Source organism: Emiliania huxleyi (assembly GCF_000372725.1).
Source record: "Emiliania huxleyi CCMP1516 unplaced genomic scaffold EMIHUscaffold_421, whole genome shotgun sequence".
Lineage (NCBI taxonomy): Eukaryota > Haptophyta > Isochrysidales > Noelaerhabdaceae > Emiliania > Emiliania huxleyi.
In genome coordinates, this window is record NW_005198821.1 from 20,537 (window position 1) to 43,675 (window position 23,139).

The 23,139-nt window shown below is 64.3% G+C and overlaps 9 protein-coding genes across 9 annotated transcripts in view; 5 read left to right on the forward strand and 4 right to left on the reverse strand.

Moving 5' to 3' along the window:
* Positions 1–1,861: 1,861 nt before the first annotated feature.
* On the reverse strand, positions 1,862–2,995 carry EMIHUDRAFT_445286 (hypothetical protein). Its single transcript, XM_005769462.1, has one exon. It carries the CDS (start codon positions 2,961–2,963, stop codon positions 2,049–2,051), a length of 915 nt encoding a protein of 304 aa, XP_005769519.1. The 5' UTR covers positions 2,964–2,995; the 3' UTR covers positions 1,862–2,048.
* An 89-nt stretch (positions 2,996–3,084) lies between these two features.
* Positions 3,085–3,556, reverse strand: EMIHUDRAFT_370117 (hypothetical protein; the record flags this gene model as incomplete). Its single annotated transcript, XM_005769463.1, is given in 2 exon segments — positions 3,085–3,116; positions 3,130–3,556. Coding segments are annotated over 2 exon segments (226 nt in total), but the record flags the coding sequence as incomplete, so codon positions are not given.
* A 767-nt stretch (positions 3,557–4,323) lies between these two features.
* EMIHUDRAFT_445288 (hypothetical protein) lies at positions 4,324–5,847 on the forward strand. Its single transcript, XM_005769464.1, has 2 exons — positions 4,324–4,509; positions 4,575–5,847. Exons 1-2 carry the CDS (start codon positions 4,356–4,358, stop codon positions 5,624–5,626), a joined length of 1,206 nt encoding a protein of 401 aa, XP_005769521.1. The 5' UTR covers positions 4,324–4,355; the 3' UTR covers positions 5,627–5,847.
* A 921-nt stretch (positions 5,848–6,768) lies between these two features.
* EMIHUDRAFT_244453 (hypothetical protein) lies at positions 6,769–7,770 on the forward strand (the record flags this gene model as incomplete). Its single annotated transcript, XM_005769465.1, has 5 exons — positions 6,769–6,981; positions 7,033–7,180; positions 7,256–7,440; positions 7,515–7,583; positions 7,729–7,770. The coding sequence occupies 5 exons, from the start codon at positions 6,769–6,771 to the stop codon at positions 7,768–7,770; spliced, it is 657 nt and encodes a 218-aa protein (XP_005769522.1).
* A 2,212-nt stretch (positions 7,771–9,982) lies between these two features.
* On the forward strand, positions 9,983–12,401 carry EMIHUDRAFT_445291 (hypothetical protein). The gene is made up of 4 exons (XM_005769466.1): positions 9,983–10,187; positions 10,253–11,409; positions 11,438–11,575; positions 12,340–12,401. Exons 1-2 carry the CDS (start codon positions 10,010–10,012, stop codon positions 11,302–11,304), a joined length of 1,230 nt encoding a protein of 409 aa, XP_005769523.1. The 5' UTR covers positions 9,983–10,009; the 3' UTR covers positions 11,305–11,409; positions 11,438–11,575; positions 12,340–12,401.
* An 832-nt stretch (positions 12,402–13,233) lies between these two features.
* On the reverse strand, positions 13,234–14,177 carry EMIHUDRAFT_244456 (hypothetical protein; the record flags this gene model as incomplete). Its single annotated transcript, XM_005769467.1, has 3 exons — positions 13,234–13,432; positions 13,520–13,706; positions 13,772–14,177. 3 exons carry the CDS (start codon positions 14,175–14,177, stop codon positions 13,234–13,236), a joined length of 792 nt encoding a protein of 263 aa, XP_005769524.1.
* Positions 14,178–15,965: 1,788 nt separating this feature from the next.
* On the forward strand, positions 15,966–17,082 carry EMIHUDRAFT_244459 (hypothetical protein; the record flags this gene model as incomplete). Its single annotated transcript, XM_005769468.1, has 3 exons — positions 15,966–16,000; positions 16,171–16,201; positions 16,291–17,082. The coding sequence occupies 3 exons, from the start codon at positions 15,966–15,968 to the stop codon at positions 17,080–17,082; spliced, it is 858 nt and encodes a 285-aa protein (XP_005769525.1).
* Positions 17,083–22,516: 5,434 nt separating this feature from the next.
* EMIHUDRAFT_244462 (hypothetical protein) lies at positions 22,517–22,894 on the reverse strand (the record flags this gene model as incomplete). Its single annotated transcript, XM_005769469.1, has 1 exon — positions 22,517–22,894. The coding sequence occupies one exon, from the start codon at positions 22,892–22,894 to the stop codon at positions 22,517–22,519; it is 378 nt and encodes a 125-aa protein (XP_005769526.1).
* Positions 22,895–23,054: 160 nt separating this feature from the next.
* EMIHUDRAFT_244463 (hypothetical protein) overlaps positions 23,055–23,139 on the forward strand; it is a gene marked incomplete at both ends in the record, with an annotated part of 1,235 nt that continues 1,150 nt past the window's right edge. The window contains one exon of the mRNA XM_005769470.1: positions 23,055–23,085. Within this exon, the coding sequence (XP_005769527.1) occupies positions 23,055–23,085 (31 nt within the window). The remainder of the gene's footprint in view (positions 23,086–23,139) is intronic.

Consider the following 23,139-nt stretch of genomic DNA (forward strand, 5'->3'; position numbering starts at 1 on the left):
GGGGGGGGCAATGAGATCCACTGTGGATGTGGCGAGCGCACGTGAAACTCTCCGACGACGTCGATGAGGAAGTCGCACATTTCGCACGTGTGCTGCCTATCGAGGCAGTGTGGAGGGCGCGCTGAGCAGTACGAGTGCTGCGCCAAGGACCGATATCTCTCGCCTCAGGCCAGCAGCGAATATATGTATCTAGAGGCGCGCACGCGTCGTAGAGGTCCTTGTACTGCAGGGTTCGCCTATGGCCCCTCGCAGACGCACCGGATGAGAGCTTAGCTCAGCCTCAGAAGCGGGGGAGACCAGAGTCTGGTGGCGGCCTGTCGTTAGCGGCCGCCCAGTTCCAGGCGCGGCGCGTGAGGAACCGGATAAAGACCTCACCCAGATAGGCCAAGGCGGGCGCAGCATCTGCCCCGATCATCTGCGCTCGCGGGAGCCACGGGAGAAACAGAGGTGAGACGGACCCAACCTTCTCGGGACAAGTGCGGGATTCAAGGGCCATGCGCACCCGAGGACTGAAGCACGATGCGATCTTCATCACGCGCTTGATTCGCGCCTGAGTCCACACAGGCTATGAGCTCAGAAGATGTCGGCCACTCGTGTGCGGTGTGGTACGCAGGCTGGGAACGGGGCGTATCCAGCGCACCAGAGGCAAGTCTTGGCTGACGTAGAATCCGTCGTGCGAGATGGACTGCGAGGGCGGGGGAGGGGTATGAGCGGGCAACGCGGGCTCGCCCAGGGCAGACGCCGCACCTGCTTGTTGATGTCGTTCCAGAACTCCTCCTGCTTCTTCTCGAGGTGGTGCAGCCAGATGTCGTTCGTCTGGGCCTGCAAGTCGCGCAGCCTCGCCTGGTGCGCGTCGTCGTCCCGCACGTCGAATTCGGCGAGGTCCTGCAGGTCAAGCGACAGCGGCAGGTCGACCATCTCGCCGCGGAGAATGAAATCCTTCAGTGCGTCCAAGCTCGGGAGAGACTCAAAATCGTCCTCGCGCTGGCGCTTATTGCCCGCCACGGCGTGCTCAGGGAGTGGAGAGCCTGGTACGGCAGAGATGGGAGTTGGAGCGGGTTGCGCCGGGACTGCACCCTGTGCGAGCGCACCCGAGGACGAGGTCGGCAGCGACTCGAGAGATGGGGGCTCGCCCTCGGCGTTGCGCTGCATTGCTCCCGTCCGCACGCGCTTCAAGTTTCCATTGGCAGATTTGGGCCCACAGGGAGTTGGACGCGGGACTCGGACCGTTTTTCGAAGCTTGAAGAAGCTGGATCTCCGCTGGGAGGGGCGGAGGTTTTCCTGTTATAGGTTTGTTGCTGGTACTGCGTTTCGCGTCGTGCATGTGTGTCGTGTAGAGGGCCTGAAGAGTACGGGTAGCAGGTAGGTAGGAGCGCGCCAACGAAACACCTAGACGCGAAAAATGGAAGAGGAACCTAGGGAAGAACGTACCTCATGAGTGCGCAAGAGAGAGAGAGAGAGAGAGAGAGAGAGAGAGAGAGAGAGAGAGAGAGAGAGAGAGAGAGAGAGAGAGAGAGAGAGAGAGAGAGAGAGAGAGAGAGAGACAGAGAGACAGAGAGAGAGAGACAGAGAGACAGAGAGACAGAGAGGAGAGACAGAGAGAGAGACAGAGACGAGAGAGAGAGACAGAGAGAGAGACAGAGAGAGATCGACAGAGAGAGAGACAGATTGACAGAGTGAGAGACAGAGAGAGCGTACTCTCGAGAGCGTCGAGTGACGTGCACCTGGCACCTGGACCTGCCCAACTTTGTGTGTGCGGCTGCGCCTGGCCGCGCGGCGCGTCGCGGCGACTCTGACGTCTGAGAGTGTGGTGGACTCCGAGTCAGGCGGCGCCGACGACGCGATAGACGCGACTGCCTCAAAGTGACGTAGTGTAAGTGGCCGGTAAGATCTAAGTACAGGGGCGCGCGACAGACCGACACGCGCGGTGCGCACCTCCGCACAGTCAACAGACAGATTGCACACACACGGTACGAGTACACACATGCTCAGTCCAACGAGGTCGAGAGGTACTCCTCTCCGTGGAAGTTCCTCTGGGCTACCTGTGACTACCCCTCGAGGCCAAAGTGAGGCAGCAGGCTCTCCGCCGCCAGAGCGGCGCTGGCCACTCCTAGCAGGGCGCCGGCCACCACGTCGGCGGTGAAGTGGTAATAGTCGGTCACCCGAGTGGCTGCGATCAGAGTTGCGCCCGTCGTCGGCAGCACGGCCAGCACGGTGAGGAGGGCGGGGAGCAGGCGCTTGCGCCAGCCGACGTGATCCTCCGCGGCGCGCGACGCCCGAATGGAAGCGCGAGTGGCGCGCGCGACGCGCAGCAGGCAGAGAGAGAGGAGGAAGAGGGTCGAGTAGGCAGACGCTGTGTGGCCGGACGGGAAGGACCGGCGTCCCTCGTCCAAGTCGTCGTGTTCGCCCTTCCAGCCTGTGGTACACGCTCCCAGTGTGTTGTTCCAGCCGCAGCCAGCAAAGAAGTTGGGACGGAGGCTCCCAAAGTACGAGCGCAGGATTCCGGCCGCAAGGGTGCACACGCCCACAGAGACAAAGGCGGCCGACAGGGCGCGCATACCTTCGCCACGGCCTCCGAAGGCATACTGAGGCAGGAAGCCGCCCACGAAACCGGTGAGCACGACGCCAGCCACGTTGATTATGCCCAGCATTGAGTTGGGAACCTTCTCGTCGAGGATCGGCTTATCGTACGAAGGATCGCGCAGGACCACGGTTGCGGGCGATCCGTCGCTTTTGGTGACGCCAAGGTCGAGGATCTGGAAAGGAAGGTCCTGCTCGCGCGTCGGCAACAGGATGGGGCCGGCGATGGAGCAGACCAGGAGCAGCACGGCGGAGGCAACGAGGACGACAAAGTCCTCGCTTCGGATCGAGGCTAGTGCCCTGGCCTTGAACCCCTCGTCGGCCGAGTGAGGTCGGCCGAGGGAAGGCCTGCGCGCGAGCCTTCCTCGAGCAACGAGAGGCATGTCGCCCAGCGGCTCTTCGGGTTTCAGCCTTGTTCGGCTGGCGAGTAGAGACCACGCCTGCTATTCACAGCACAAGCCCTCGCCAGGGGCTCGAGCATGCGCAGCGAAAAGCAGGCGTGCGGCATGCGGAGCTCCCCACCGGCGGCGGGCTTGAAGACACTGAGCCGAGCGCGCCGGCGGCGGACCGCCGCCGGCGCGCTCGCTTCGGCGGATGGCTGAGCGGCACAGTTTCTGGCCGCCCGGCCTGCGAGCAGTCGCCGCGAGACGATCAAAGGCGCTCAATTCAAGCGCGCCGCCATGCCAGATCTCGCCCCACGCCCCGGCCAGACCGGGCAGTGCGTGCAGGAATGATGCAGGCATGATGGGTGGGTGTGGTGAGCACGCCAGCGGCACCGCTGCGCACTCTCAGGGTCGCAGCCGCCTATCTCGTGAGGGGCGTGGCTCGGGGCGGGTGCGAGAGAGTCGAGGAGCGCGGCGCGCGTGCGCGCGCGTGGTAAAGTCGGTTTATATTTCATCACTGGTATAAAAGAGACCCAAAACGGCACTCGCGCCGCGCCCACGCGCGCTCGTATCACCTCAACACTCACACAGCACGCTTGAACGAAGCCCCCGAGGGGCGAGCCGGACCGGCTGTGGACTTGATTGGACTCGACGGTTCTCTTCGCAGATCCATGAGGAGCTGTGAGGAGGCACATTTCCGGCTGGTTTCGGCTCCAGCAACTGCTAGCATCACGTGGAACCGCCGGCGGGGCGAGAGCCAGCAGCGGGCAAACCGCGCCTCCGGTGCTCCGCTGCGATGACGAGCTGGCGCCAGCCACGCGCGGCCTGGCCAGGTCGGCAGGCGAGCAGCAGGCATGCCGAGCGCGTGCGCGCGCGGCGGTCTCGTTGAGGCGGCAGAGCAGGCCGCATGTTGAGCAAAGAGGGCTCCAACACCCATCCTCGCCGAAAGACGGCGATCCAACCCTCCACTTGTCACACGCCTCCTTTTTCCGGACGGACCCCCGGTGTGAAAAAGTGAGGCGTGGTCTCTACTCGCCAGCTTGTTCGGGCACCCGTTTTTGCGAAAAAGAATTCTTAGTTCCCCGAGAGAAGAATCCTTAACGGACCCCCGATTACCACGGGAGTCTTAAGATTTGCTAGGACGGCGAGGAGAAGATTGCGCACCACAGAAATTGAACAAAATCCGTCGCAGTGCTCTTAGGTTAGTGGTGCACTAACCCAGAGAAACCCTTCGGGACACTCCTCATCGCAAACCCTATCAGCAGTCCTCCTCCGGGAATGTACGTAAGAGCCACATACAATGAAAAAACACAAGATTCGGAATCTAATGCGACGCCCTCAAACGTCAACGCAATCCTTGTCCTGAGGCTTGCGCCGCCGCCAAAGCGAACCATGTCGGTTCGCCACTCCGCAATCTTTTCGAAGGCGGAGCCCATCAAGTGCTCCGGGCCAACGTGCTCCACGCCCACGATCAACTGCTCGCTGCTTCTCCTCCTTCTCCTCTCCCTCATCCAGCTGTCGGGACCGGTTGCCGCAATCCTATCAGGCGACAGCCGCCCCCAGCCTCAGAGTCCTCGCACCTTTGCTCTCAGCCACTCTCTTTTCTCTCAGGCGCCCTACCGGTCGACTGGGACCAGTTTGGTGTCGGCGTCGCCTTTTTGATTGGCGGCGAGGTTGTGCGGCGCCCGATATTCTGCCTCCTTCGGGTCCTCTACCTGCGGCGCGCGGTCGGACTTAGCGATGCGGAGATCACCGACATCGTCGGAACCCGCCTGAGCCTGCCGCAAGACTGGCTTCCGAACCTGCTTGCGGACCCGCGCACCAAGACGCGCATCAAGGTTTGCGACGTTCTCTTCCGGAAGGGCGGGCACGTCTTTACGCTCACCTCCACAATCATCTTCAATGCGTTCGTGGTGGACGACCTCGGCGCGCTCGTGCTCTCCGTCTCGCTCGGCTCGGTTCTCCTCGTCATGGTGCAGGCGATCGCCATCAGCCTCTTCCGCGGCGCGGCGCACCGCGGGCATTGGTGGTGGCTCTCGTGGCTATTCGGCGCCGCCGACCGCATCCGCGACGGGCGGCTCGGGCAGCAGAACGCGATGATGGGCTCGACGTCCATGATGTGGGGCATCGTCGCCTCGTTTGGCATCGCGCTGCTCGGCCTTCCGCCGCAGGAGGATGCGGAGAAGCTGTGGGCGCTCGCGACGCAGCTGGTGCTGCTGCCGCTGACGTACGGGGATGCGATGGGCGAGATCATCGGCACCCCCTTCGGCCGGCACCGCTTCAAGGTGAAGGGCCTCGGCGAGATCAACGAGAAGTCGCTCGAGGGCTGCGCCGCCGTCTTCCTCGGGTCGCTCATCCCCGGGCTGATTGTGCTGGGCACCGGCGCCGCGGACCCGTGCGCGATCCCGGCCGCGTGGGGGCTGGCCGCAGCCATCGCGGTCCTCACCACCATCACCGAGACCATCGCCTTCCGCTCGACGGACAACTTTGTCATCCCCGCGTGCAATGCCGTGCTCGTCGTCATCTGGTGGCACGTGGGCCTGGCCGTCGACGAGGGCAACGACGCGTACGACGTCCTCGACTCGTTCGACAGCGGAAACCACTCCTTGGCGGTGAAGTCGCCTGCCTTTGGGAATACGCCGACGTACGGCCTGGTCGAGTGAGCCGAGAGGCTGAGACGGCAGCCGCCAGAGAGGCTGCGCGTCGCGTGCGTGCGCACGCTAGGAACGGTATAGGAGACGCCGCAGTCGTATGTCGTGCACAAGGCGAGGGGTGCACACTGCTAGCAGGCGCATGCTACGTACGTTGTACCCAGGCGGTGGTCGGAAGGGAGGGGTGGAGCCGAGCATGTGTACGAATAGAAGAGGTATCCCTGACACAGGTGACACAACCCCAACAGACAGTCCCGCCCCCCGCCGCCTCGCCGCTATGACGGCGGGGCACGGCTGCAGCTCACGGTAAAGGATGCATGGGGCCATGGCCGCCGTACTTCCCCGGACTGCGCCGCGCTCGGCGATCCTCGACCGCAGCGCCTTCGGTGGCATGATGCGTGGCCAGCGTGGGAGCAGGCCGGCGTCGACGCTGCCAGAACTAAGACGAGACCTCGACCGCGACGGACGGCGGCCGTGCGGGCGAGCATCCGCGCTGCCGACGACGTGCTCGGGCGCCTTCGGAGCGACGAGATTCTCGCATGCTTTGAGGAGGCGATCGGCGATCGGCTGCCAGAGATGGGCACGGCTGCAGCAGGGCGAGAGGCGAACGCCGAGAGTGCGGAGGCCGCACCGCGACTGGAGGCTGCAGCAGAGCAGCAGCGGGAACATTCCCTGCTTGCACCGACCGGGGGGCGCGGCGTTGAGCCGGTGCTGCCTACGAATTCCGGTGGAGGGCGCAGATCGTGCGAGCCAGATGCCGGCGCCGGTCAGCAGATCGGGTCGGCAGCTGCGAGCATTCTCGCGCGGCGCAGCGAGAGGGCGCGAGCGAAGCTGCTAGATAAGGTGCGTGATGCGGGGCGAGCAAATGGGGACCCGGCCGCCTCAGAGGAGGAGGATGGCGAGTACGACCCCGAGGAACGCTTGCCTGATTCGGATGAGGAGACAGAGAGGAGTATGGGGTGGAGCGGGTGGTGCGCGGCCCCGTGCGGCTTCATGGCAAACAGCCTGCGTCCTCGGGCCTCGATGTTGATGAGCAGCGGCAGACCTGTCTGGCTGAGAGGCGGTTTGTACGGACGGTGGTAAAGGGAGGAGTGGGCCCTTGTTGAGGCGCTGACTTTGATGCTTGCCCTGGTCGCGAGACCTACCCTCCGGATATGACGGGCGATCTCATGTGGGAGCTGGACATGCAACAGTATACCGACGGGAACTTCAACCAAGACGGCGTTCAGGCGCGGACGGCAGACTATCGTGAACGCAAGGTTGGGCTCTTTGGGGACTTTCTCGAGCGCATCGGTCGCGGAAAGTACGTCGAGTGGGTGCGCAACGAGGAGCAGGGAGGGTATTACGAGCTCAAGCTGGTGATGAAGGTGGACGCGCAGGACTGGGCCGAGATGCTGCTGCGGATGTACAGGCGGTAGGCGGAGGGCCACCCGAGCGGGTACCGCGTGACGCTGACGGAGAGGACCGAGGGCGAGGAGGCGGGCATCAAGTCGGCGGCGCTCACCATCGACGGCCCGTACGCTTACGGCCACCTCAAGGCGGAGCGAGGCGCGGCCGCTGCCAGGGGTAGGGGTAGGGGTAGGGGTAGCTCACGCAGCCCTTGGCGCGTGCCGTGACACGCGCCCGACGCGTCGCGTGTAGGCACGCACCGGCTCGTGCGGCTCTCGCCCTTCAACGCGGCCAACAAGCGGCAGACCAGCTTCGCGGGCGTCGAGCTGATGCCCCTCCTGGGCGAGGAGGAGGCGGGCCGGGTGGAGATCCCGCCCGCCGACCTGGAGGTGACGACGATCCGAGCGGGAGGCGCGGGCGGCCAGAACGTCAACAAGGTTGAGACGGCGCGGTGGGGGTGAGGCACCTTCCGTCGGGGCTGGTGGTGCGGTGCCAGCAGGAGCGGTCGCAGGCGCGGAACCGCGAGATTGCAATCTCGATGGTCAAGGCGCGGATGCTCGAGGCGATGGAGGCGCAGGGGGTATCATACTCACTTTCACCAGTCATAACAAAGTGGTTTAGATCTACATGTAGGTCCCTGCCCCAAAGTTGAAATTTCTACGACGCTGTGTAAGGTGCCTATATGGGCTTCCAGTATCGGACCTTCAAGACATGCGCTTTCTTAGCAATACCTTAAAGAGAGGTTACAGGCGGGTAAGATCCGTTAGCGGGAGATCGGCGGGAGCGGCGCACGTTTCGAATTCGGCGGGCGTTTCGAATTTGTCGACGGACCGTTTCAGGTCTCTGCGCTCCCTATGAGCGAGGCTGCCGACGCTGCCATGAGTGAGGCTGCCGACGCCGACGGGCGGCTGCGCGACGACCCGCGACGGACCGCCCCGTGGACGCGGCAGCGGCGGCAGAGCGAGAGAGATCGGCGAAGGCGGCCAAGCTTGCTGCGCAGACCGCCAACGCGATGGGTCGCCGTGCAGGGGCAGCCAATACCAAACAACTCTAACACTCACACGTCATTTGGGGCCTGGAGCCCTGTTCACGCGCGCGCGAGACGTGCAGACAGGGTTGCCAGGTGAGAGCGAATGGCGCGGTTCACGTTTTGTTGTTCAGTTTGATGGACTCATGGAGCGATCTGAGTGTCGCTCAATGGCTCATCAGGCAACACCGACTTAACACTCTATCGGCCTATCATTGTAAAGGTCAACTCCGGGGTGCGTGACTCCTGAAGCACTCAGGGGCGCGTGCTGGCGACTGGCGTGCGGGTGCGGGGGCGCTGCTGAGGCGCTGAGCCCTGGCGCCCGTCTGCGGCGAGTTCGGGTGAGCCATGGGTGAGCTGGGCCCACTAAGTTGGCGACACACCGCGCGCGCAGCAGCTGGCTAGGCGCGGGTCTCTCGCACATGTGAAAGTCCTCGGCGGCAGTTACAGCGCTACGCCGCGGGAGTAGGGTCGGCCGCCGCGTCGGCGCCATAAGGTGACGGGCAGCTCCCTAAACCAAAGAGACTGTGAAAACCTCTGAATCACTCCTGATCTTGATGGGATGATGGCACTCTCCATCGACTCTCATCATGGCACTCGAGTCCACGTTCGATGGAGCAGGCGCACATCGCTTCCAGGGAGGGGGGCGCACTTCTACTCACGCCCCAGCCACCCCCCCCCCCCTAGCATGTGGTGGGCACCCCCCCAGCAGTTCGTGGGCTAGGAATAGCCACCAGAGATCCGATTTTGGCCCCCAAAGTTGTGAAATCGTGGCTGAAAGTCCACTATCTTGGAGAATCTGACCAGTCTCAAGGCTCATATAGCTCCAAAGGATGATTTCCCCCTCGAAAATGCTCGAAATGAGGCGTAAAATCAAGGGCCCGGAGGGTCTGACCACGAGTCTCTGGGGGGGTCCTCGGCCACGACCCCCCCCCTAGCATGTGGTGAAGGTGCTGGGGGGGTCGGGACCCCCCCCTAGCATGTGGTGAAGCCTCTGGGGGGGGTCGGACCCCCCCCCTAGCATGTGGTGTGAGTAGAAGTGCGCCCCCCTCCCTGGAAGCGATGTGCGCCTGCTCATGCATTCTTGGCGAGCCTCGCCGAGCCCGAGCAGGACAGGATGACGGATGCGCTCGCCGGAGCATCAGATCGAGAGGGCACCCTGCTGCATCTGCTCAGCACGATGCTTCCTGAGGGCCGCAAGGTCATTCTGCGCGGCATCCAGAGCCGCCCTGAGCTCAACGGACGTGAGGCCGCTGTTAGCGCCACGCTCTCTCGGAGGGTCGCGTGAGCGTTCAGTTGGAGCATGGCGAGAATATTCGCCTCCGGCCAAACTGCCTTCTGCCTGCTGATGCAGCATCTCCCGCTTCCGAGTGGGACGCTAGACCCATTATTCCGAGGTGGACGCTGGAGACAGATGGCATGCGCAAAATCGGCTACTGCCTCACGGTCCCGGCAGGCGTGAGCCACTCTGTAGCCTTCAGAAGGCTGAACGCAGGAGTCCATTACGTTGCGTGCGATGTGACAATCGGCGAGACGGACCTTGGCGACACAATACCAAACAACTCTAACACTCACAATGATTGTTTTGTTGCGCTTTTGGCCGGTGGCCTCTTCGGACATGGTACCTCCGGTGAGATAGTGGCTGCCACTTCGAGACTGGGGCCGATCGAACTTGATTTGTTCGGAGGAGGAATCCGGCCAGCACGGGTACAAAGTGTTAGAGTTGTTTGGTATTGCTAAAAATCTCTCTCTCAAAGAGGGGTACCCGGAGAATCCCCACCCACCCAGCTGCGGAAACGTAGTTTCGCTCAAGAGGTGCGATACTGCGGGGGAGTGTAAGGTGCCTATATGGGCTTCCAGTATCGGACTTTCAAGACATGCGCTTTTGGCAGGTGGCTTCCTCGGGTATATAAGGGGCTGAGGGCGGGCTGCTCGTTGAGGATTCGGCACGTCAAAATCCCATCAGCCTACTTTGATCCATGGGCGGCGTCGGCTCTGCCAGAGCGTCGATGCGCCTCTCCGCAATCTTTTCGAAGGCGGAGCCCATCAAGTGCTCCGGGCCAACGTGCTCCACGCCCACGATCAACTGCTCGCTGCTTCTCCTCCTTCTCCTCTCCCTCATCCAGCTGTCGGGACCGGTTGCCGCAATCCTATCAGGCGACAGCCGCCCCCAGCCTCAGAGTCCTCGCACCTTTGCTCTCAGCCACTCTCTTGTCTCTCAGGCGCCCTACCGGTCGACTGGGACCAGTTTGGTGTCGGCGTCGCCTTTTTGATTGGCGGCGAGGTTGTGCGGCGCCCGATATTCTGCCTCCTTCGGGTCCTCTACCTGCGGCGCGCGGTCGGACTTAGCGATGCGGAGATCACCGACATCGTCGGAACCCGCCTGAGCCTGCCGCAAGACTGGCTTCCGAACCTGCTTGCGGACCCGCGCACCAAGACGCGCATCAAGGTTTGCGACGTTCTCTTCCGGAAGGGCGGGCACGTCTTTACGCTCACCTCCACAATCATCTTCAACGCGTTCGTGGTGGACGACCTCGGCGCGCTCGTGCTCTCCGTCTCGCTCTGCTCGGTTCTCCTCGTCATGGTGCAGGCGATCGCCATCAGCCTCTTCCGCGGCGCGGCGCACCGCGGGCATTGGTGGTGGCTCTCGTGGCTATTCGGCGCCGCCGACCGCATCCGCGACGGGCGGCTCGGGCAGCAGAACGCGATGATGGGCTCGACGTCCATGATGTGGGGCATCGTCGCCTCGGCTGGCATCGCGCTGCTCGGCCTTCCGCCGCAGGAGGATGCGGAGAAGCTGTGGGCGCTCGCGACGCAGCTGGTGCTGCTGCCGCTGACGTACGGGGATGCGATGGGCGAGATCATCGGCACCCCCTTCGGCCGGCACCGCTTCAAGGTGAAGGGCCTCGGCGAGATCAACGAGAAGTCGCTCGAGGGCTGCGCCGCCGTCTTCCTCGGGTCGCTCATCCCCGGGCTGATTGTGCTGGGCACCGGCGCCGCGGACCCGTGCGCGATCCCGGCCGCGTGGGGGCTGGCCGCAGCCATCGCGGTCCTCACCACCATCACCGAGACCATCGCCTTCCGCTCGACGGACAACTTTGTCATCCCCGCGTGCAATGCCGTGCTCGTCGTCATCTGGTGGCACGTGGGCCTGGCCGTCGACGAGGGCAACGACGCGTACGACGTCCTCGACTCGTTCGACAGCGGAAACCACTCCTTGGCGGTGAAGTCGCCTGCCTTTGGGAATACGCCGACGTACGCCCTGGTCGAGTGAGCCGAGAGGCTGAGACGGCAGCCGCCAGAGAGGCTGCGCGTCGCGTGCGTGCGCACGCTAGGAACGGTATAGGAGACGCCGCAGTCGTGTATGTCGTGCACAAGGCGAGGGGCGCACACTGCTAGCAGGCGCATGCTACGTACGTTGTACAGGCGGTGGTCGGAAGGGAGGGAGGGGACAGGGGTGTCGTGCAGGTGGAGGTGCACACTCGTGAACAAACTGTGTCCGCTCTGTGCGCTGAGGACGGCGCACTGCTGCGGCGCTTGTGTGTGTGAGCGACACACTCAGTGGAGCGATTCTAAGATCAGGTCTGCCACCTCCCCGCTGGAAACGAAAATCTAAGTTACAAATCTCGAATAAATCTCGAAGCACACTTGAATGCTCACTTGGCAGGTAACATATGCGCCACGCGCCCCAACCGCTCCTCTGGTCGCCGCCGGCCTCCGCGGCGGCGGCGATGTCCCAGCGCCACCCATCGGCCAGCCCTCAGATCGATCGATCGGCGCTCAAAGTCGGCTTCAGATCCGAGAACGCTGCTGGCGCCGCCGCCGATCCCAGCGGCGACGCCAGCAGCTTCCTCTGCTCTCCAATGCGCCGAGAAGCGACGCGGGGGTGCTCGGCCCGCCATGCACGACGAAGGCTCCGCCGGGCGCGCGTCGGCCGGTCCGGTGGCACCCTCTGCGCGCGGCACCTGCCGGCGCCCCGACGACAGCCGTCGCGCCACCGCTGATGGAGGGGCGGTCGGCGCCGCTGCCGCCGCGCTGCCGGTGGGAGGGGCACTGGTGGTGGCCTGGGCGGCCCTCCGCCGCCGCTCGGGGCGCCCGGGCAGCGGTGGCAGCCTGCCGCCGCACCACTTCGAAATGCCCGCTGACCACTTCGAAATGCCCGCTCCGGCGGCCCGCGATCGGCGCTATTCTTTTTTCTACAAGCAAAATTCGAGCCAATTGAGGAAACTGAAGCGGGCAGGCTGGAAGCACTGAGGGACGGCCGATTTTCGCCCAATGGCAGGCCTGATCTTAGAATCGCTCAGTGTGTGTGAGCGACACACTGCTCGGCGACTACCGGCATGCATTGTGCGCAAACCATGGGTGTGAGGTAAAACCACGCTACCAACGCTAGGATGCGAAAGCCGCCCGAGAGCGATAGATGACCGAGTGCCAGACGAATGAGGGAGAGAGGCCGCCCGTCCAAGTGGCACAGAGATGTGTCTGGCTCTAGATAGTTCGTGCAGTAGTGCAAGAGAAAAGCGAGCCATCCTAGCAAGGACGGCCCTCCGGTCCCTCGCCAGAGGTGGCGAGCCCGCACGCCGCAACGGCGCGCCCGCTCGCCGAGCCGCGGGACGCCTCGGCGTCCGCGCCGCCGCCGGCGGCGGCCACGAGCCGCGCTCTCCACTCCTCCTCGTTCACCAGGCTCGCCCACGCCGGGGTGGGAGGTGCGCCGATCCCCTCCATCAGGCGCTTGACGAGCGGCGCGTCAATGGCGGCGGCCGGACGCGCCGCGCGCAACTCGGCGGCAGGCACCTCCGCAGCCGAGTGCGCCGCCTCCGGCCTCCCCTCGCCGCCGCCCTCTCCAGAGGTGCTGCCGCCGCCGCCGTCAGCGCCTTCGCCGTCGCCGTCCTCGCTCCCCGTGGGGTCACTGTCCGAGTCAGCGTCGAGAAGGAGCTGCTGGTAGCCCTCCTCCTCGTGGTCGGCGTCGCTGACTTCGTCGTCGGCCGGCGGAGGCGTGCTGGCGGTCCGCCTCGAGGCTGCTAGCGTGCGCTCGTACTCGGCGTCGAGGAGCGAGAGGCTGCGCATTGCAAGGGCGTCGGCCGCTGCTGCGGTGGCGCTGCCAGTGCCAGTGCCAGGACTCGCCATTTTTGTTGGAGCTGCAAAGAAATCGCGCGAGTGCCGCCCGCTGCAAACGAAATACCTGTCTTGGGGGCGCTGCCTCTCACGCGCCGGGCAGCGGGGAGGGGATCGGGAGCCCGAGCCGCTCGGCGGTCTGCCGCGCCTCCTCCAGCGAGAATCTCCTACCTCCTACGGTCCATGTCGCGAACGGTCCACCGCTCGCGCACGCGTGCAGCCGGTCCAGGGCGGCTAGGCAGAAAGAAGAATGGCGCGAATTGAGGCCGTACGCGCCGAGCGCGAGCCTTGTTCCAGAGCGGCTGGCTGTCGCACGAGCCGGTGGGCACGGGACTGCGAGGATCTCCTACCTCCTACCACCTCCTCCCCGTCACGCAGCCGCACAGCCCGCCTTCCACTTGACGCCCTCGCCGACGGGTGTACCCTTCACGAAGCCCGCATCCATGTCGCCGTCAGCGAACCGGTAGACGCCGCGCCCCTCCCTCTCACCCGCCTTCCACTCGCCGTCGTAGACGTCGCCGTCGGCGGACCGCATGACGCCGCGCCCATCCATCTCACCGCCTTGAACTCGCCCTCGTAGACGTCGCCGTTGGCAAGCCGGTAGACGCCGCGCCCCTCCGGCCTACCTGCCTTGAACTCGCCCTCGTAGACTTCGCCGTTGGCGAGCCGGTAGACGCCGCGCCCCTCCGGCCTACCTGCCTTGAACTCGCCCTCGTAGACGTCGCCGTTGGCGAGCCGGTAGACGCCGCGCCCCTCCGGCCGACCTGCCTTGAACTCGCCCTCGTAGACGTCGCCGTCGGGCCAGCGCATGACGCCGCGCCCCTCAGGCCTACCTGCCTTGAACTCGCCCTCGTACTCCCCCTTCACTACCTCGCCCGAGTGAAACAGCGCTTTGTTCACCTTGGCCGCGTAGTCACGGTACAACTCGACGACCACCGGCTTGTCGCCCTTGCCCGCGAAGGCAGCCTCCTCGATCGCGGCGATCACGCGCTTGTTACGCGGCCCCATCCCCTCGTCGGCGCGGTCCTCCATCTCTGTGCCACGCGGGGCCCCTCGCCGTCGATCTCGATGAATGACCTTTGGCGGCAGCCGCTCTTCCAGCAGCTTGCCTAGCCCTGGCAAGTAGGCGCGCGATCGCCTCGGTGCTCACGGCGCTCGCAAACGTCGTCCACCTGCATAGTTAGAGTTTTTGTCATAGTCAGTAGCCCAGACTTAATCTCTCTCTCTCTACACGTAATGCCGTCAAGCACAAAGAAGCGCCGCTTCCAGTGCTCCAGTTCTTTGCTTGCGGACACATGTCCCTGCTTCCACAGCCGGTGTGCTCGCCGGACCCGCTGTGGTGGGCGCCTTCTGTACATTTTTTTTCACAAAAATTGAACCAAGCCCGCCGCAAGCCCACGGTGCTCGCCTATACCGGCTAGTGTGGAGCTCTCAGTGTGGTTGCGTGTTGTACTAGTGATGCTGCACTAGGCGGCCCGTTTTTAGCAAAAAGCAGATACCACATCGCGTGTGGTCGTCAAAAACCCGCATGTTCGCCCGTTTTGGACCCCTTCGTACGGCTCCAAAAACCGCTCCTTAACGACGACTACGCGGCCCGGCGGTCGATCTGCGCCTTCTCAGCGGTGGAGGGGATATGGGCGGTACGTGCGGACCGCGTGGTGCTGCGACGGTTTGACGAGTGCGACTCCCAGCGTCGACTTTGTGACCCCACGGAGCCTCTGCTGCTCCGGGGGAGGGGTCTGCAGACCACCCGGCCGAACTTCAGAGTCGCGGTGCTCTCCTCAAATACGGCTCAAACGCCCACGATGTTGTGGAGGGGACATATGCTGATGATCCTGGCCCGATTGGTTTGCTCAGAAAGCTTCTGAGCGGTCGTTAAGGTTCGCTCCCCGCACACCGGCCCGGAGCCTGGGTACCCTAGATCCGGAAGGCGGCGGACGTGCTACAGAACAAGCTGACGCGGGTCCAGTACATCGATGAGGTGACCTGGACCACTAAGAATTGGCTGGGGCTGCAGAAGCAGCGTATCGAAGCAGCGTATCTCGGTCGTTCTTCACACGGCAATCGCAGAGCAGGTTGTGAATGAGCTTGCCTGTGGCGGGGGCGGGCGGGTGCACGGAGCTAAGTGCCTCGCCGCCCTCGCAGGAGTCGCTTAGGCGGCTCCCGTGGTGTACCTATGCTAGTGCCAGTGCGCGCCAGTCCCGTGCCCAGTGTCGTGCGAGGGAGTCCTGGGTAAAATTCTTTTTCTGGCGGTTTTTGCCCGCCAAAAGAAAGCCAATTGCAAGCCCCTCGAGTAGGCCTGCGGGCGGCCTTCTCTCGAGGTCTCGAGATACACAAAGCGGCCAAGTTTTTGTCTGTCGGAGGGGATTTTTTTTACAACGAAAGGCGGTCCAGCACGAAATAAATAAAACGGACACACCAAACAAGGGGTGGGAGAAGGACAGGGTCCCCACCTGCGCGAGCAGGATCTTGTAAGGACGATCAGGGACACAGGGGAACGGGAGCGGGAGATCGCGACACGGAGGGGGGCTGGGCAAGGTCCACCGGGGGTGTAAATTCTTCCACAGCCGGTGTGCACGCCGGGACACGGAGGGTGGCGCACGTGCTGCGTGCCTCCCGGCCCGCAAATCCTGCGGAGCAGAGCCCGCCGCCCTGAACGCCGGCCTTTCTGCTGGCCCGCGCCCGCTGCCTCACGCTTCCAAGCCCTCGCAGCCTTGGTTTTTTCAAATCTCTCTCTAGACGTGCGGCTGCGCCGCAAGTGGCAAGACCTCCTCGGAGGCTGATTTTATCTGGATTTTCTCTTTGTATACTATAGCAAGCATGCTGGGCACTGTCTGCTACTCGAGTATAGGTAGGTAGGTAGAAAGGTGAAGAACAGCCAGGCTCGGACTGGACACCAACGCGGTATGGGTGGACGCTGGACAGATGATGACGACACGCACGAGCGACACACAGACACAAACAGGCTCACAAGACACACAGCCAGCTCGAGTATACCCCAGCCTACTCCGCGTGAACTCTCGAGGGATCGGCAAAAATCGTGCGCGGTCGAAGAAGTGCACAGGAGCTGCCCAGTAGTTGCACGGCTTGTGCGCTCTCTCTCTTCCTCTCTCTCGCGACCTCCTCTCCGCTGAACTGGACGCAGCTTCCCGACCTTCCTGAACCGCTCGGTTTTGCGGGAGCGCTGTCCGGCGGCTGCGACGACAAGCTCGTCTTTGCGGGAGGCAGCAACTTCCCATTCCCCACCTGGACAAGCACCAAGCACTTTGACGACAGGGTGTGGACGCTGGGTGGTGATATCTCCTGGACCTGGGAGCTCAGCAGCGTAGTGCTGCCAGCGCCTACGGCGTACGCTGCTTGCGGTTCGATCAGTGGGCAGGTCGTCTGCGCCGGAGGCCAGACGCCGGACGGCATCATCAACAACACCTTTGCTATTCCGTGCGACCTGACAGCGCTGCGGCCGCTGCCATCGATGCCCGTGCCGACGGCATTTGCTTCATCCGCCGTGCTCGGAGGAGAACTCTGGGTGCTCGGCGGGGACACTGGCACCGGTCCAAACGCCACGACCAACGTCTGGGTCCTCGACGCACAGCTTAGCCAGTGGCGCGCCGGACCGCCGTTGCCAACGGCGCGCAAACTCTCATTGGCAGTCGTGCACGCAAATTCACTATACATGATGAGCGGCCGTCGGCAAGATGAGGGACGCAAGCCCGAATTTCTCAAAGACTGTTGGAAGCTCAATGATTCAGCGCATGTCGAATCCGCTTCATTGCGCACGCCTCGCCACTCTTTGCAGATGTGGCCGTCACGCTCGGAGGCTGCTTGGGAGCGTTGCGCAAGCCTCCCGGCTGTCGTCATGGCTGGCACGGTAGGCGTCCTGAACAATCGGATCTTCACAATGGGCGGGGACGACGGCGCGCATTTTCGGGATGGTTAGCCCGGACAATCCCGGCTATCCCAAGATGGCTTACGTCTATGACAGCTACGAGGACGCGTGGTCGAGCGCTGGCTCAACACCCGAGGGATTCGTCACGACAACCGCAATCCCGTGGCAGGACGGGCTGGTCCTCAACGGTGGGGAGGTCAAGCCGCGCGTCCGCACCAACCATACCTGGCTGGTTAGCTCCATCGAGGTGCCAACTCGCCGAAGGCGACGGCAACGATGGACCCTGTGGCGTCGGCGAGTTCGGTCCGCGGTTGAGCCGGGGTCGCACAAGGCGGGGTTCAATGCCCACGGCAGTTATTAATTTTTCTATAGTTTGTGTGAGTCAATGTGTGGCCAGTGGGGAAGTGCGGGTTGTGTCCGACGAGACAGGACGCAGGTGCGAGGTGGGCGTAAAACGCTTCCGCACTCTCTCGAGTCTGGCTCTCTTCTGGCAGGGCCCGTCTCGCCCGCCTTGCTCGCTTCCTCCCCCTGCGCCCCTCCCTCGCACCGCTAGCTCGGCCGCCGCCGCTAGCTCCAGCTCAGATGATCCTCTCTCCCCCGTCTAACCGCTGATGGGCCGGTGTCGATGCAGCTTGCTGAGCCTGAAGGCGAGGAGGAGCTTAGCTTTATGGACTCGGTGTTCTGTGACCCCCCGCCTGGAGGACGGTGACTGACTTCTAGCTGTGTGTATCGCGCGCCTTGCGGGGCTGTCGTGGTGTGTGCGTTAATACCGCGCAAAAGGGCTCTATCTACCCGCGCAGACGCAGATACTCTGCAGCGCCGCCGCGGTTTCCCCCTTTTGCGCAGCAACACCTTAAACTTTTAGGCCCTCCAAATTCGGGTCGGAGCGTAGCCTACGGCCCGTAGCGGAGTCGGAGATGCGGAGTGGGCCCCGAGTTTGAAAAAGGGCGACGGACGCTTGCGTCCTAGCCTCCGACAACGCCTTCCCGGCGCAGAGGGGCCCGCCGCTTCGGCGGTCCTATTCCCACCCGGGTCGTCTTTCTGTAAGGTGCCTATATGGGCTTCCAGTATCGGACCTTCAAGACATGCGCTTTTGGCCGGTGGCCTCCTCGGATATGGTACCTCCGGTGAGATAGTGGCTGCCAGTTCGAGACTGGGGCCGATCGAACTTGAGTTGTTCGGAGGAGGAATCCGGCCAGCACGGGTACAAAGAGGGGTACCCGGAGAATCCCCAGCTGAGGAAACGTAGTGTCGCTCAAGAGGTGCGATACTGCGGGGGAGTGTAAGGTGCCTATATGGGCTTCCAGTATCGGACCTTCAAGAGATGCGCTTTTGGCCGGTGGCGTACGGACACTTTCTTTTCGCTTTTGCCGCGAAGCAACGATATCGCGCGCTCTACGCGCTTGGCTCCTCTTGCCCCTAACCGATCCAGCCCCGTTACCAGATCGGTCGCGATGGAGCACCTCGGCGTCAAAGTCATGAAGCAGTTCAAAGGTGCGCGTGGAAGGCAGCGCCGGTGGCTGGCTCGATCACCCCTCCTCTGCACGACGCTCTCTCTGCCTCTGCCCTGGCAGGCCACGGCATTTTCCACGGGCGCGTGACCGACTTTGACCGCGAGAGCGGCTTCCGCGTCATCTACGAGGACGGCGACACCGAGGACCTCAAGCGGGAGGCGCTGCTGGTGCCACTCGCCCATTTGCCGACACCTCCGCCCTCCGCATCTCACTGCCCGTCCCTCAGGGTCGCCCCGTCCCACCGCGGCAGCGCCGCCCTGCGCGCCAATTGCCCTCCTCCGGCAGCCTCATTGGCCCTCCCTCCCCTTTGCCAAAGACGCTGCTCGAAAAGACTGCAAAGCTACAAAAGGAGATCGCCCGGAAAGGGAACCCAAAGGCGGCGGCGGCGGAGGAGGTGGACTGGAGCCACGCTATCCCCCCCTTCAACCCGTCCGCCGCCGGGGGCTCGCGCACCGTTGGGGAGTTCGTCAAGCGAGCGCGGGACGCGGCGCGCTGCCCTTGCCGCCACAGACCCCTTTTTTTCCCTTCTTTTGCCGTCCTCCTCCCACACCGCCTCACACACCGCCTCACACCGCCACCCGCCTCTTTTGGGCCGCTCCCCTCGCCGCATTTCACTGTCGCCTGTCCCCCCCCCCCCCCCCCCGCAGGCGCGCCGCAAGCGCAAGCACACCGACCTCAAGCTAAAGGCGGTCGCGCGCGCCAAGCTGCGCGGTCCTCCTCCGCCCAAGCGGCAGCTGGTGGTCGAACTGGTGGGGGAGAAGCTGCCGCTGATGCGTCCGCCGGAGTGGGCCCTCGGCCTCGACCGCGAGGGGCGGTGCGTGCGGTGCGACGCCGCGGAGAACTGGTGCGTGGCGGGGCAACGCTCCGAGACACTTCCGAGAGACTTCTCGCCCGCACACACCGCTGCCACCGCCGTCGCCTTCTCCACCATCGCCCGTGCCGCCGCCGCCCTGCCCACCGATGCGCTCGCCGCCGCCATCCCCGCCGCCCGGCCTCCTCGCGACACTTCGCTGCCCCCCGCACCCCGCCTCGGCTCTCCTCCGGCACTCCTCCAGAGCCCGCTCCTGCACGTCTCACGCGGGACGTGCCGAGGGGTGGCCACCACCCCCCTCCCCCCTCCCCCCTCCCGCCACCACACAGGCACACACTGGCGCGTGGAGAGGCGCCTACTCCTCCCCCCCCCCCCTCCCCTCGAGACTCCTCCCCTCCCCCTCGCCCGCAGGGGCCCCACCCCCCTCGTGAGTGACGACCTCACCCTCTACCAGCTCACGCTCACGTGGGGCTCGCCCACCGCGGTCAAGGCGGGCACCCTCCCCCAGACCCGGCTGAGACACCTCCTACACACCGCCGAGACACTGCCGAGACACTGCCGAGACACTGCCGAGACACTTCTTCTCGTGGGCTACACGCACCCGCCCGCCGCCGCACCCACCCCCTCTCCGCCCCGCTCGCCGCCTCCCTCGCCTCCCTCGCCCCGCCGCGGGCTCTCCTGCCGCTGAGCGCCGAGCGCCTCCCGGGAGCGAAGCAGAGCGCCTTCCCAGCGACTTGCCCGGACCCGTCCGCAGGTGGGCTGGACGTACCCGCCCGCCAACCCGGGCGACACCTCCTCTTGGGTCGGACTCTTCCCCGCCCACGCCGTCACCTGGCTAGACACCTACGGCGAGGTCTCGAGCGGCAAGGCGCACTCTCCCACACTCTCCCACACTCTCCCACACTCTCCCAGTCAGTCTCCCACACTCTCCCACACTCTCCCAGTCAGTCTCCCACACTCTCCCACACTCCCCCAGTCACTCTCCCACACTCCCCCAGTCACTCTCCCACACTCTCCCAGTCAGTCTCCCACACTCCCCCAGTCACTCTCCCACACTCTCCCAGTCAGTCTCCCACACTCTCCCAGTCAGTCTCCCACACTCCCCCAGTCAGTCTCCCACACTCTCCCACACTCCCCCAGTCACTCTCCCACACTCTCCCAGTCAGTCTCCCACACTCTCCCACACTCCCCCAGTCACTCTCCCACACTCTCCCAGTCAGTCTCCCACACTCTCCCACACTCCCCCAGTCACTCTCCCACACTCTCCCAGTCAGTCTCCCACACTCTCCCACACTCTCCCAGTCAGTCTCCCACACTCTCCCACACTCCCCCAGTCACTCTCCCACACTCTCCCAGTCAGTCTCCCACACTCTCCCACACTCCCCCAGTCACTCTCCCACACTCTCCCAGTCAGTCTCCCACACTCTCCCACACTCCCCCAGTCACTCTCCCACACTCCCCCAGTCAGTCTCCCACACTCTCCCACTCAGGCGATTCTCGCCTTCAAGACGCTTCCCAGACACTTCCCAGACACTTCCCAGACACTTTCCAAACACTTCCTAGGCGAGGCTCGCCTTCAAGACGCTGACGCAGAACCAGCGGCGCGGCGAGATCTCCTTCTCGCGTCTGCCGGCCGCCATCCCCGACGGCGAGTACGTCTTCACGCTGCAGCGCGACTACGGCGTCAAGTGCGTCTGCGTCTCGGACCGCTTCCAGGTGCAGGGCGGCAAGGTCGTCGGACTCCTCGACGGCACTGCACTCGCGACCGAGGCGCAGCGAGCAGTCGCGAGGGGCGCAGGCAGGGAGGGGAGGAGGCACGCCCCTGACGCGTCCAACCCCCGCTCGCAGGCAAACGAGCGCTTCGATCACAAGGAGCGCCAAAAGGCAAAGTCGCTCGGGCTGCTGGTGCAGCGCTCGCGGCAGCGCGAGCCCGCTGCCGAGGAGGAGGAGGAGCGGCGCCTCTAGACATTTCCTAGACACTTCCCAGACAGTTCCCAGACTGATCCCAGACTGCAGAGGAGGAGCGGCGCCTCGCCCTCCCCCCTTTCCGGGACGGATCGCCGTGACCCCCCCCCCCCCCCCCCCCCCGCGTGCCACTGCCAGGAGTGGGGCGCTTCGCGCGCGTGCTTCCCTGTCTCGTCCATCGAGGTGACGCTCGGGCGCGACTACGAGTCCGCGCTCCTCAAGGCGCACTTCCTAGACACCTCCTAGACACCTCCTAGACACCTCCTAGACACCTCCTAGACACCTCCTAGACACCTCCTAGACACCTCCTAGACACCTCCTAGACACCTCCTAGACACCTCCTAGACACCTCCTAGACACCTCCTAGACACCTCCTAGACACCTCCTAGACACCTCCTAGACACCTCCTAGACACCTCCTAGACACCTCCTAGACACCTCCTAGACACCTCCTAGACACCTCCTAGACACCTCCTAGACACCTCCTAGACACCTCCTAGACACCTCCTAGACACCTCCTAGACACCTCCAGACACCTCCTAGACACCTCCTAGACACCTCCTAGACACCTCCTAGACACTTCCTATCCTACCTGTCTACCTGACGCACCTCAAGGCGCGCCGTGCCGCCCCTGCCGACCTCACCCAGCCTCGGCCCACCTCTAGTGGCAGAGCTCGGCTGAGCTCGGTGGCGCACACCTCCAGTCGACACCTCCAGTCGACACCTCCAGGCGGTCTACCGCATCGTCGACCGCGAGTCGTACCTCGACTGGGGCCTCTCCTCGGACTACGAGAGCGTGCACGGCGCCGTCGAGATCGGCGGCAAGCACCGCGTGCGCAACCGGCACGTGGAGGATCGCCTGCAGCCGGCGGGCGAGGACAGCGCGGAGCTCGGCGAGAGCGGCGCGGCGGAGCGGCAGGGCAAGCGCGTGCTCGGCCTCGGCGGCGGCGCGCTCGGGTCGGAGGGGTACGGCGAGGCGACGATGGGCTCCGTGCACCGGATCGGCCTCGCGCTGCAGCACCTGTGCGCGCGGCTGATGCGCGGGGCGTGAGCGTGAGCGCGTCGATTCACACGCGTCGGTCCGCGAGGCAGGCGCGAGCTCGTGCTGCGCGAGCTCAAGCCGGACGGGTGGGGCGTGCTGTGGGACCTCGGTGTCGTGCGCCCTCCCTTCCTCGACCTCGCTCTTGTACCTCCTCTCACTCTTGCCATCCTGCTGCCAGGCCCGTGGTCCTCCTTCCTAGACATCGGCTCGGGCTACGGCAAGGCGCGCCCCACGCCGCGTCGGTGTACCCGGTGGCCGCATGGATGGCCAGGAGCAGCTGGAAGGCCAGGTAAGCAAACCACAGCACGACGAATCCTTTGGTGGGGCCGATGCGGTCCACGAGGCTTCCAATCACCGGCGTGTAGACGATAGCTCCGCAGGGGAGGATGATCGAGAAGGCCTTTGTCAGCTGAATTGCCGCGTCCGGGTTCGCCTCGGTCATCTGCGACAAGGATGTGGCTATGAAAAAGTTGATGCAAATCATCGTCACGCAGACGGTGAGGGTCAAGAGGACAAACTCCAGGGTCAGCATCTGCGCCCTCACGCCCCGGCGTGAGAGGTCGGACCCGATCGGCGCGTCGGTCGAGGCGACGGCTTCAAAGGGCGCCGAGACTGGCGCGGCGGGCCAGAGGGAGAGGGCGAGGAGGGCAAAGGTCGCGGGACAGGCGGCGTAGCTCTGGAAGACGGTTCTGATGGTGGCGCCGCCGCTGATGAAGCTCGCGAGTCCGACAAAGATGGAGGACGACGCGTCAAAGCAGCCAACCAAGCAGGCGCAGA